General features: G+C 45.8%; 1 protein-coding gene across 1 annotated transcript in view; it reads right to left on the minus strand.

Annotated features, from left to right (window-relative positions):
• The window catches only part of MTHFD1 (methylenetetrahydrofolate dehydrogenase, cyclohydrolase and formyltetrahydrofolate synthetase 1), a 42,971-nt gene extending 30,500 nt beyond the window's left edge, over positions 1-12,471 (minus strand). Inside the window, exons 1-7 of the mRNA XM_051622597.1 lie at positions 12,219-12,471; positions 4,570-4,654; positions 3,081-3,140; positions 2,350-2,403; positions 1,853-1,989; positions 1,633-1,733; positions 1,163-1,299 (exon numbers count right to left, since the gene is read on the minus strand). Coding sequence (XP_051478557.1) covers positions 1,163-1,299; positions 1,633-1,733; positions 1,853-1,989; positions 2,350-2,403; positions 3,081-3,140; positions 4,570-4,654; positions 12,219-12,259 — 615 coding nt within the window. The 5' untranslated portion in view covers positions 12,260-12,471. The remainder of the gene's footprint in view (positions 1-1,162; positions 1,300-1,632; positions 1,734-1,852; positions 1,990-2,349; positions 2,404-3,080; positions 3,141-4,569; positions 4,655-12,218) is intronic.
• Positions 12,472-13,102: the final 631 nt, after the last annotated feature.

The following is a 13,102-nucleotide window of genomic DNA, read 5'->3' on the forward strand; positions in this document are numbered from 1 at the left end:
ACAACCTCCTTTGAACTCCTCCACGATTCCCAAGCGGATCACACAGACTGCTTTTAGATAAATAAAAGCCTTCTGCATATTCTTCTCTTCCTCCCTTCAAATATCCCTGCATATTCAGCTGCTCTTTTCAATGCTAGAAATATACCCAGTGCTCATCAGTCAGCAGCCAAGAACAACCCCTGCACAAAACTCTAAGCAGCAATTCACTTGTGGGTGAGTTGTCTGTTGGGTTTTAAGTCTGGGACTGTGTAATATGCAACTCCATGGAAAGCTGATTGTAAATCAGCACTAATAATTGTTCAGACAGTACTCAGTAAATTTCACAGAGCTGGGCACAAAGCTGGTACTAGAGCTTCTGATTCAAGCTCATTGTCAGTTCTTGCATTGCTTCATTAATGCTTGCTAAGGAAGCTGATAAACCTTTGATTTTTTTCTTTTAATCTTCAAGGGAGATAAACTGTTTTTAAGATTTCACTAAGAATTAGCACTTCAATTGTTAATCAACCTAATGACAGTCTTATTGAACGGCAACTTAACAGCATGAAGCATTGCAGTGTTTCTGATCTTCCTTGTGAGTTATATTCAAATACACCTACTCTCTTTTCAGCTGTAATACTTGCCTACAGAGCCTGGCAGCGCTGATTGCTCTATGAAATCCAAGTATGTGGCAGCACAGCAACACACTATTTCTGTCACTTTCACTGCTAAAGAGGAAAATGGTACCAACTCCCAGTCACTGAAAACAGACTGGGGAAAAAAAAAAGAGCTGGAAAAAAGCATTTGGTCTAGTGTTTCCCAGCCATTAAAGCAAAAGACCACCTGACATTTTTGGAAAAAAACAAACTTTTACTGTCTTGCAGGCCACAGGCCAGGAAGGGATGATAAAATTCTCAGCAGTTGCCCAAAGAAAACAAAAAGAATACTTTCAGTGTTATAATTAAAAGCCTCTAATTAAGGCAAAAAATACTCAGGATCCTATTCCAGCATAATTCTTTACACAACCATCCAACGGTTATATTCCCATTCCAAGACTGGGAACCTGTTTCAGAAAAACTTTTGAAAGACAAGCCAGACCAAAGGACTTAGTAGCAATACACCAAGTAGCAAGGTAGAGGAGGCAGCACTGGTTTGAAGGAGGTAACTACAGCCTTCCTGTCCTTACCTCCTCAGCTAGTGTTGAGGTCTTTGAATGGCAAGTGGTCACCGTTGCGTGATTCCAGAGCAGCAGGTCATGCATGGGAGCACCAACAATCTTACTGCGACCAACCACTACAGCTCTTTTCCCTGCAACCTGGACACCTGCACCACAGAAAGGAGAAAGTAAAAAATAGGGGTTGTTGTGTATTCTAGTACAAACTAACTCAGCTCTGGAGTCCTTTGTTCAGTTCAAGTCTGGCTCTGGTACTTAAGGATATGATTTTTGTCTGGGTTGTGTGTGATAGGGAATTGGAGTTGGGAGGCAGGAAGGAAAGACCACTTCAAAACTAGCTCTTTTCCTCTCTGAAAAGGTTGACATGAAATGTGGCATCTTATAAAAAAATTTCAATGTGAAGCACAGCCTTGAAAGGTGCATAATTTCTCCTCTTATTGAAAACTACTGCACTCATAAATAATGGATGGTAACCTCCTTACCTGTTTGCCTGATAAGTTCCATACATCCCTTTGGTGTACAGGGAATAAAGCAGTCTCCGAGGTCCCCTCTAGAGAGCTTCCCAGCATTGATGCTACTTAAGCTGTATTTTGAAAGAATAAAGACCAAATAAGTTTCCCAGGTTCATGATCACCATTCAAAAGGGGAAAAAAAGGGACTTCTGGAGTAGCTGTCCTGCTCTCCACAGGTGAAGTCAGTTACCCATCTACATCCTTCTCAGGTGCAACAGCATTGGTTATTTTTTCTGTATTGATGGGTTTATCAGAGTCAAGTGGCAGCTGCACTATAAAGCCATGAACTGCAGGGTCTCCATTCAGAGAGGCAATGCACTTGAGGACCTACAAGTAAAGACCAAAAACCTCATGGCCGATAAACTGAAATATGACTGATGGGAAGGAAAAAACACAATCCTATGTGGATTAACAGACACATATAATACATTTATTTTTCCTATCCAAGAGTGTAAGTGACTCACATTTTGCATTTTTAGAAAAATACCTGTTAAAGTCTCTACATTTTACATTGTAGTGCCTTAGTTTTCTTTTAAAAATAAAAAAATCTCAGCAGGTTCCAGTTCTTGCTTCATGAGTTAATGTCTACAGGCAAGCAATCTTCTTTTATAAAAAGAGAGGGCAAATATAAGCTTATCTCTAGAGCTCAAAACCATGTTTTTTTTCATTATTGGCTGTATTACTTACATCAGCTTCTGTTGCTGTGTTTGGCAGTTTGATGTGATTGGCACTGATCCCAATCTGCAAATGAGAATACCCAGAAATTATCTGTTTTATAAACTGGTATCAGAGATGGATCTGGCTATTCTCTCGATCCTGAACTACATTCTGTCACATTTCCCAGGCCTATCTCCTGTTCCTGTGGCTACAGTCCTATTATTTGGAAATAATACTAGTGGAAGAGAAGATGCAAGATTAGTCCTTTGCCTTCTTAGTTTGATCCAGATTTCATTTGTCCCATTCACCTTTTGACATGAACAGCATTTCTACTGGACAGCATGCTGCCTTTACGTGCCAGGAGAGAAGACACCAGCTATCACCTAGAAAAACAGGGACTCAGCTACATTCCCAGCCCTGCTGTGACAGATTCAAGGCAACTGCAGGTACAAGGCATTCAAGGAAGATAAGTGCATGACCAGAGGTCAGGAAAGACAGAGCATCAGCACTTCAGATACATGCAACCTGGGAACTGATAACACAAAAAGTGACACCAACTTTTGCTGTTGTTACCACTACCCCACTTGGCTAAGTGTCAGTTCCATACCAGTTCCTTATAACAAGGAATTCAAGTCAACAATGGCTTCTCCAATACAGGCAAAGGTTAGAAAAAAACTATTTGCTTTGCATCTGTTTTTTCATATCCAGATTTCACCTACTGTAGGAGGGTAAAAATGAAATATTAAGAGTTTGGGCATTACCTCAGCAGCAGCCTTCAGCTTCATATGAATGTAGAGGTTCGAATCATCCCGATTTCCAACCTAAGGTTGAAAAGAGAGTTGAGTCACACTGCAGAGACTCAGTCCCAGACTACACTGAGGCCACAGAGTTATTCTTGATAACTGTAAAACATCCTGATAGAAGTTATACGTAGCTGGAGCTAACAGGAAAGTTTTCTTTCAAGTAAGGGGCAGCTAAAGATACATTGTTTAATCTCCTGCATAAACACTATTTACAGCTGTTGAAAAACCTTTCAAACACAGCACTCTCCAAAGCAGAAGATACCTGCCTGCCATCTCATCTGAGAAAGCTAAATCTCTACTTAATTAACAAGATCAGCACGTGCTGATAACATCCAATTATCTGATTAAGGCTTTCAGAAAAGTTGGGCCTCTCTTGATACCCAGGAATCTTAATTTTATGCACATACATGTGACTTGATGCAGAAATTTCTTCCACTGCTTTTTTGTACCTTGAGAATTTTACTGCCAAAATAAAACCAACAGAAGAATAAAGTGATGCACAAAGAGAAAGCAGCAAGTGGAACGAATGCCTGTAGTTTTTGGCAGTATTGGGCACAACTGCTATTCAGAAGACTGCTTATAACATTCCAGTATATTTTGTTAAAGGTCATACTCCTTGTACCCACAAGAAAACGAGGAATAAATAAGGAAAAGCTGATAAGCAAACTTTTGAAACCCTGTTCCCTGGTACTTGGGAGCTATCCCTGGTTCTCACAGAGATTACAAGCTCCAGGGATGCTGCATCACCTGATCACCCAGCGTGAACTGGTTCTTCTTCCCTGGGGTGAGACAAAGGGGCTCTCTCCCCTTTAAAGGCTGCTGGGTTTAGGAAAAGGTATGCTTCATAAAGGGCAGAAAAGGAGAGAGAGAGCAGGCATCAGGAGATGTCAGCAAACAGATCCAAGTGTATTGTGCAAAAGAGGACACTCCTGACTACAGGACAAAAAAATCCCAAACAGATTAACTGACTTAGTCTTTGAGTTCAGAGGACACCTGATACCAGCCAATAAAAGAGCACATAGTGTGTGGGGTGCTACATATCAGCTAATTGTCCTGACTTAACTGAAAAACAGACCGCCAAGAATATCAGTATTAGGAGATGAACTCCAAGCTACTGTTTGGTAGCTTACAAAAGTGTCAGAGAGCCAAAGAGCAAACAGGCTGTAAAAGACTTGGAAACAACCCAGGACTGAAGAGAACACATGACAAACAAGAAAGAACTCTGATAGCACTACAAGACAGCAATTTTTGAAGACAGTTTACAAGGTTAGAAGTTTGTTGCCCTCCATCAAAGCATCTCTTACAAAATTTTAAATAGAAGACCTTTCTCCTTCCTTCTAAATACCTGAAGACAGATCTTCTGTAGAGATGTTCTTCAAGCTAATGGAAAAGAAAACCAGAAAAAAATAACAACCCACAGAAAATCTGTCAATAAAGAATACAATACCTGCAAAATTGCAAGTCCTGGTGCGAAGCCTGGATATTTCTCCTTCATCTCAGCAACTTGCTTCTGTAGTCTCTCTCTCACTTGTCTGATGAGAGAAAAAAACAAACAAGGTAGAAATTAACCAAGGGTTTCAATTCTCATACAGTGGTAAGTCAGGAGTTAAAAAGATGACAGATGGGCAAACTGGTAAACACTTACACCTTGAGTATACAAGTCCCAGCAATCTCCAAGTAAGATTAATCTCCAAAAATCACTAAGTGTCATAAGACACGCTGGGAGTTTCATTCAAACTTTTATTTTTAAGTCGACATTGTGCTTCTTCACCCTCCTCTTCATGATCTCATAGGATACAAGGGTAAAAAAAAAAAAAAAGTACAAAATGTGGCACAGAAATTCCTGGGATTTCCAACTCCCTGCTCAGAAGCAAACCTTCTTTCCACATACATCATATCTACCAAATCTACCTGTCTTCCATGGGCATCACTCAACACTGTCACACATGCTGTCCCGGTAAAGGACAATGAATCTAGCTCAGATGTCAATTAATACCCACTTTACTATGCAATGCTTTAGAGATAACGAGTACCAATCAGTGACAAATTAGCCATGGACAGTTCAAAAACCACTATCACCACCCTCCCAAGCCTCACATTCCTCTCTAATTTCTTCATCACTTTCTGGCTCCATGTGCTTGATTCTTCACCAGGGAAGGTGGTGGGGAAGAGGTCCTGGTGCCAGGCCCAATGTGCTCTTTTGAATTTGAAGCTCTGCCCAAACCCTGGGTGCAGACCCAGCCCTACTGCTCTGTCTCCTCACCAGAGGCAGTTGAGATTCAGAGAGAAAAACTGACCAGTTGTGCCCATCTTATGGAGGAGCCTGGAGGAGATAGTCACTCAAAGGCAAAAGTCAGGTAAGCAAACCTGATAGGACATTAGAGGCTTGATAGGTCTGTCTTCCTCCATGTGATCTCCAGCCCATATCACACCCACTATTCTCAAAGACGTAAGAAATCGCTACCATCACACTTAGCAAATCTACCCTGCTCCAAACACCCTAATGTTTTAAAAACAGATGATCTCCCTGTGCTCATCTACCTTCATATCAGTATCACAAGGTCTCCTATTTCCCAAAAGGAATAAGACTTTGCAGACTGGAGGAGGTGCTGTTGATGCCAGTTCATTCAAATTGCAAATAGCATTTGTACAACGACAGAGTAAATTGCTGATGCCAGCTGAAGGGCTGCAGTTCCTGCCATAGAGAAATTCCAGGATGCCAAGTAGTCAGTGAAGCCAACTATTAGCTGCAACTATGAGCTCCAAATCAGAAATGCCAGAGGCAAGAAGAAAAGGAAATGGGAGCAGCACATGGCTCTGCTGCAACCCAGCAGCAGTGATCCCAGGGGATGGTTTGCAGCTGGCCCAGCCAGAAGCAGCCCCAAGGCTGTTCCACGTCCTCTCTCAGGGGAATCACACAGCCTCCTGCTCTGTCCCAAATCATGCACCTCTCCTGCTGCGTCCCACATCACGCAGTCAGAGCTCTGCAGTCCCTGAGGAGCAGGTTTTGAGTATTTATAGGTGTTTGTGTCTGGCCAAGCTGTTTGAAGTCTCTTCACGAGTTTTTGTAAAAGAGGTTGTTTTCAATTTTACTTAAGAAATACTAGTTCCTAGGCTTCCTTTAGCTATCACCTCTGTAAACGACTTGACACTAAGACTGGCTTGCTATGACACTATTTTCTGAACTCATCAGCCTTGTCCTAGCAATTCTGCATGCTCCAGTGACAAAAGTGGAAAAATCATTGACTTCCTTTCCTTCCCCTAGGGAAGGCACCAAATCCAAAGCTGCAGACACAAGAGGGCCTGAGCTCAGGAGCGGCCCATCAGAGCAACACCACAATTACACGGAGCACCAGAAACCCACTGTGCACAGCTTGTGCACAGGTGCTGTGGGCCAGCTCTCTGAGGCAGCTGTTTCTGAGAACAGCCTCCAGTGTTCCAGCAAGGAAGGAACAGCACTGGTTTGTGGCCTGCAAACCAAAACAAATGCAAGCAAACATGAAACGTATTGTAAGTTATGATGCAGTAAAGCCCTCAGAAGGAACAGTCAACTGGAAAGGGTCTCACGTCTGGGTTTTACTTCTAATCCAGTCTCCTCAGTGGTGGAGAACCAAGCTCACCCAAGGGTCTAGTTTCCCTCTGTCCTCTGAAGCAGGGCTGCAGCGTGCTTTCACCCCCAGCTACCATCACTGTTCACATATTGCTGTCATTTTCTGTAACGAAGCACTAGCTCACTTCCCCTCAGCTACAGAAGAAAGGTAACCTGCACTAACACACAGAACGTTGCTGCCAGCGCTGAGATGCTTTAGGAGACTTAAATCAAGAAACCTCTTGTTAGACAGCCACCTAGTGTTTACTACCACCGCTCTCTAATTACCAGCAATGCCACAGCTGCAAAGGTTTGAGAGAAAGTTCAGGAAAAAATAAATTCAAAATGTTTGGTTTGACTCTGCAGACTTAAAAATACATGACTAACTAAACTTTGCAAATCAGAAGCTATTTAGTGATACAATTTACAAAACTGTCTTGTGAACTTCAGGTCTTCATGAAGATAAACGTTCGTATTAATAAATCAACCTTTTTTTTTTTTAATTTTACTAGCTGTGTGAAAACACTTTTAAGTCTTCAAACACAAATCTGAAGTTCTGGGTGGCTACTTCTCAAAAGCTTTTGCTCTGACACTAAGACCTCTCCTGTGCTCACATGCTCTTCCACAAATTCAGACTACAAACAAGGGTGCAGGGTCCACACAGGTTAAGGTCAGCACTTGGCTCTAAGCACACAGCACAAAAGCCAGATCCAAAGATTAAAGAACTTGTTAGCTTTTCTTCCTCTAGACTGCAACAGTGAGCTGAATTTCAATTCATCAAGTTAATTTCCCAGAACAGCAAAGGACAAACCACACTCTTCCAGCTCTGCTGTAAACGGAGAGGGAAGCACAGCTCCCATGCCAGCTGCTTCCTCAGGCAGACCCCACTATACCACCTATAGGATTCTGTACACACAACGGTTTGGCTGGCTGTGGATTGAGGGGACCCATGTGCATACTGAACATGAGACCAGGCTGTGTTTCTGCCCCTTCTGTAACAGGCCCCAAGGTCTACATAAATACTGCCAAATGCATGACCTGGCAAATACCTCCTTCAGTGACAACACACGGCTGCCCCAAGGGTTTGGCCTCGCTGCCTGGATCACAGATTTCAGAAATATGCATCAGAGACACTCTTGCTGCAGCCCTCCAGAAATGGCCGTATGAGGCTGATGGTTCTCCCCAGGTCCTGCACCATCTTGGTCAGAGCCCTTGCCCCTACAGCCATTGCTCCTTACAGCCTGCAGCCCTGCCACTGCTCACTTTCTGTTGCCCCCGTGAGAAACAAACCACTGCAGTGTTGAGAGACAAGCTTCCCCTTTCCCAAACCCCCACAGCACGATGTCTTAGCAAGCAAGACACTGCTTTATCTTCAAATTCTGTGAAGAGGCTGCATGCAAGTGTGCCACAAAACACACTCCTGGCACTCCAAAGAAGAGACAGAAAGGAATCTCTCCTGGGGATAGTCAAAGAGTGGCTGTGTCAATGGAGTGGCACTGGCATAGGAAATGACTTGGGAAAGCCTATCTGAGCACTGCTGGCAATTCAACTGATGGGTCCAGCTGAGGGAAGACACTGTTTAGAGAACAGAGCTGGAATCTGTTGACAAGTGCCTTGCCCTGCCACTGTGCAATCCTGGAACACTCTCATTACCTCACAGAAGAACTACCTGCTTCTTTCTACTACTTTCACACTTCCATGGTTTATATTCTCTTTTGGTTGTGTCAGTTCAAATACTTGGTCTGAGTGCTTTCAGGCCAGATAAATAAATGAAGATGCTTTTGCTTTCTCACAGGCTTTTTCGTTTCCAGAACCACAAAACGGTTGAAGAAGTCACCCACAGGGGATGGAATAGGCAGTACTTGAGGAACTACTCGAATGTGGCCAGCTGCCAACAGAACAGCAGAGTTTAAGTTTCACATAAAGCTGTCTTTAAAACTTAACACAGAAGAGTTCACCTCAAACGTGAGCTAAAATACTATGAACTGCCATGACCAGCTTCCCATGCTGCAATGGCAACCACACCTATCAGGTCTGTACCCCAAAACAGCTACAACACCCAACTATCAGGTGATTTAATTGGAGGACAACAGAACAGAAATAGGTAAAGACTCCAACCATTTCTACGGGGCTGCAAGCACTTCACCCAATACTCTAGGCCTTATTTACAATGATTTGTCTTCACTAAGAAGGGTATTAAGATTTTCTTCCTTTCCTGAAGGGGACACGGCAGTCACCTACACATTCTTTCCCTCAGGACTCCCCTTTTCCATGTAACCTGGTGCTGATGTGCACAGATGACAGCTCTGTGGCCCTGCTGTCCACCAGACAATGTTTTCTCCTAGCTTCTAACCTCTGGCGCAGGGTCACGTTTTTAATTCTGTGTCTGTACAGCAGCCACAAGGGATTCTTGTTCATATTTGGTGCAGCTCAGTGGAACTGGGTGGCACTGGACCACACAGTTCACTTTCTAGGTATGAACTAGCCTTATTTCATCTAGTTTTCCTTATTTATAGAAGCAATGAAGCTTGCTCTCTCACAGTACAAAAATATTTTTTATGTGTGAGTATATTATCTGCCACACACTAAGTATTTATTCTCTTAACATGTTTCACAAAAATAAGAATGCCACCATGTACCTGATTTTTTGTTTAAATAACTGACATGACTCTGGAGTAGGTATTTTTTCACTCCCTTTGGGGAAGGGGCACTTGGTGGCAGAAGAAAGTTCACGATACTTATGAGTTTTGATTTAAAACACACACTTCTGGATTACGTAGCTGTTAACACTACTTGGTCGATTCACCTCATCTGTTAATATTTGACTGACTTACAAACACTTCTATTGATCAAAGGATAAAGTAACATAACCCATCCCCTAAAAGCCAGTAACTGACTGTAAAAGACTTTGCAGTTAAGTCAAGTGAGAAACTCTCCCTTTCCACAACAGGCCATTCAGTTGAAAATCCCTAGAAAAACCACATGCCTGTTTCCTGCTTCTGCTGCCAGACTCTTGGCCCGGCAGTAGACTCTGGACAAGGAGAATCCTCTGGACCAGCACTTCTCTAGAAGGTCTGGAAGAAAGGGACAGGTACTGCAGAGTGAATAGACCATTTCCTTTCTCCTCCTTCAAGCACTCTACTAGGAATAACCAGAACTTTATAAGGCCCATTCCTGTAGAGCGAGCAGAATGGTTTTGCTAGACTGGACACACATAGCTGCAATTATTTTTCCATTTTGTGTTGTCTTTAGGACAAGATTTGATGCCTTTGGAAGACAACACCTCAGAGCTGTGCTGGAAACTAAGCATTCCTTTTTCCTATATGTATTCCTATTTTTTCCTATTAAGAGCTTATGCCTCTTCTCAAATATTTTCACAACATCACAAAGGTCCTCAACTCTGAAAATAGCTTCCAATGTAATAGACAGCAAACAGATACATAAAAAAAATGCCATCACTGTACCTATAAAGTAAAAGAACATCAAGCAATGTGCAGTACCAAGGAAGCTAGAACTTTAAGGTGAATGCTCAAAATTCCTCCAAAACACATTCACTGTACTCAATCTAACATCTTTTCAGGTTGCTAGACACTCTAAAATTAGAGTAATGTACAGCTTGAAAGGATCTACCATGCCTTAGGGGCACTTCATAGAATCATAGAATCATAGAATCCTAGGGGTTGGAAGGGACCTCGAAAGATCATCCAGTCCAACCCCCCTGCCAGAGCAGGGTCACCTAGAGTACATCACACAGGAAGGCGTCCAGGCCGGTCTTGAATGTCTCCAGTGAAGAAGACTCCACAACCTCTCTGGGCAGCCTGTTCCAGTGCTCTGTCACTCTCACAGTTTTTTCTGATATTCACCTTAAACTTCCTATGCTCCAATTTGTATCCATTACTCCTTGTCCTATCACTGGTCATCACTGAAAAAAGCTTAACTCCATCTTCTTGACACTCACCCCTTACGTATTTGTAAACATTGATGAGGTCACCCCTCAGTCTCCTTTTCTCCAAGCTAAAGAGACCCAGCTCCCTCAGCCTTTCCTCATAAGGGAGACGTTCCACTCCCTTAATCATCTTTGTGGCTCTCCGTTGGACTCTTTCCAGCAGTTCCCTGTTCTTCTTGAACTGAGGGGCCCAGAACTGGACACAATACTCCAGATGCGGCCTCACCAATGCAGAATAGAGGGGGAGGAGAACCTCTCTTGACCTACTAACCACACCCTTTCTAATGCACCCACTTTCTATGCTATAAAAAGGAAACCTGCAGCAAACACATGACTAAGTACCATCAGGACCATATATACAGCATGTAGAGAGTGCTGGCTTCAAGACTGCCAAAAGCAGAAAGCAGGCATACAAGACTGAGAGACTGCAATATCTAAGTGGTACTGGCCCAAAAATTATCAGGTAAAAAAAATATGCCAGCAGCCTTTCATCATGGATATTGAGACTCAGGACACATTAGGCCTACTTGTCAGAAATGTTCCACTGTCAGCTGGATATAGACGTGTCATACGCAGCAATATCTAATATCAGCTCTAATAACTTTCAAGAGATTACTTTAGACCATTTCAAACTCACACTTTCTGTCTGAATTCCCTGGTTGTAGGACGTACATACCAAACGAACCCACCTCACCAAACCCCATGTGCACAGGGTATTACAACAATGTGTTACCCTTTGCTGTGCATTCCTAGGGTTAGCGAAATCGATTTAGCTTTTTTTACCATTTCTTACCTGTACGTACAGCAGCAGTAGGAAAAATAAGCAAACTAAAAGACACAACTCAGGACCACATACACTCAGGGCTTGCCAGCTGGGTTAAAAAGCAGAAGGAAGCTTTTTCCTTCAGTGCCTGAGGAAGCTTTCCAACAGCTGGACACCTGCAGACGTTCACCTTGCCGCTACCCAACACATGGTTTGATTTATTCTGCTTTAAAAAGGAGCGGCCCGCACGGCAGGAACGCCGAGACCATTACCTCAGGCACCGCTTCCAAAGCATCCCAGCAGCAGCACAGACACCCGTCCGTCCGCCGGCTGCTCCCCCTGCCCGGGCACCGACCCGAGGCGCTGCCGAGGGCTCGCCAGCCGCTCCGCAGGGCTGGCCCTGCCACCGAGACCCTGCCAGCCACCCCGGCTGGCTTGTTCGGGGAGCGACGTAGCCGCGACAGCACCTGAGGTTCTTCTCAAGGTCTCTAATCACAAGCCCGGCCGTTTGCAGCCAGGAAGAAGTGAGCTTTTAAACCCAACACAGGGGGAGAAAAAAACACAACCTTTCGGGTGCCTTTCAACCGCTTCATCCCGGTGGCCGGGAGAGAGCAAAGGCCGCCCACAGCCCCACGCCCCCGGCCAGCGGGGCTGGGTCCCTCGGGGCACCCCCCAGCCCGCCGGCCACACCGCTTTCCTTTCCCATCCCGGCTCCTCACGGACTTTTCGTCGCCCGAGGCAACACCTGCCGGGCGGGAAGGACGGGGCGGGGGGGGGGTGAGGAGAGAGGGTACGTACGCAGAGACTGCCTTTCCGCTGAGGACCTCGGCGGGGGCCATGGCGAGAGAGGGCGGGCGAGCAGCGACCGAGCGCGGCGGGTCTCCCGAAGCGTCTGCGGAGCGGGCCGTGCCCCGCGCCCGCCCTACCCCGCGCCCCACGTGGACCCCAACTTTCGGCGGGCGCCGGCCCCGCCGCGCAGGCGCTGCCCCCGCCCCGCGGGAGGGCGGTGCGGGGGGGCGGCCGCGGCTTCCCCGCAGCCGGGTGGCTGTTCGCCTGTCTCCTCCCCCGCCCCTCCCGCCGGCCTGGGCAGCTCGGGGCTCGCCGGTGGCGGCGGGGGAGGAGGCTGGAGCGGCGGCCGGAGCGCCCGGGGGCCCCGCCGGTGGGCTCTGCACGGGGAAGTCCTTGGCCCTGTCGTCGTTGCAATTGCAAAGCAGCGCTAAGCACAGTCTCCGCGTTTCGTGTCCTGGGGGTAGAGCGCTGTGGTGCTGTAGGGAGGCGGTGCTGACAGGAGGTCTTCCCCTTCGGGGCTGCAGCGCGGCTTGCCGACGTGAGGTCAGCGAAACGCCGGCTGGCGGTGCGGAAAGAGGGCAAGGACGGAGGGCGGGGCTGTGGGCTGAAGTTCGGAGGGGCTGTCGAGAGTGAGAAACAGGTTCCTAACAGTCGCTTCCGAGGGCTGCGCGTGGAATTGGCAATCCTGTTAAAGGCCGATGAAGATGCGGGTTCCTGCCAGACCCACGCAGCCCTCCCCGTGTGCTGTTGTCTACCTGACCAAGGCTTTTCCCTGCTCTGCAGGCCAGCGCAAGCATTTTAGGACCTTGCTGAGAGACTCGGCTGTTGGTGGTTTTCTCCCCCGTATGGCAGATAAGTGATTAGGTTCCAGCCTGAGCTGGAAAGGGGAAAAG

This window comes from Apus apus, chromosome 5 (genome assembly GCF_020740795.1).
Source record: "Apus apus isolate bApuApu2 chromosome 5, bApuApu2.pri.cur, whole genome shotgun sequence".
Classification (NCBI taxonomy): Eukaryota; Metazoa; Chordata; class Aves; order Apodiformes; family Apodidae; genus Apus; species Apus apus.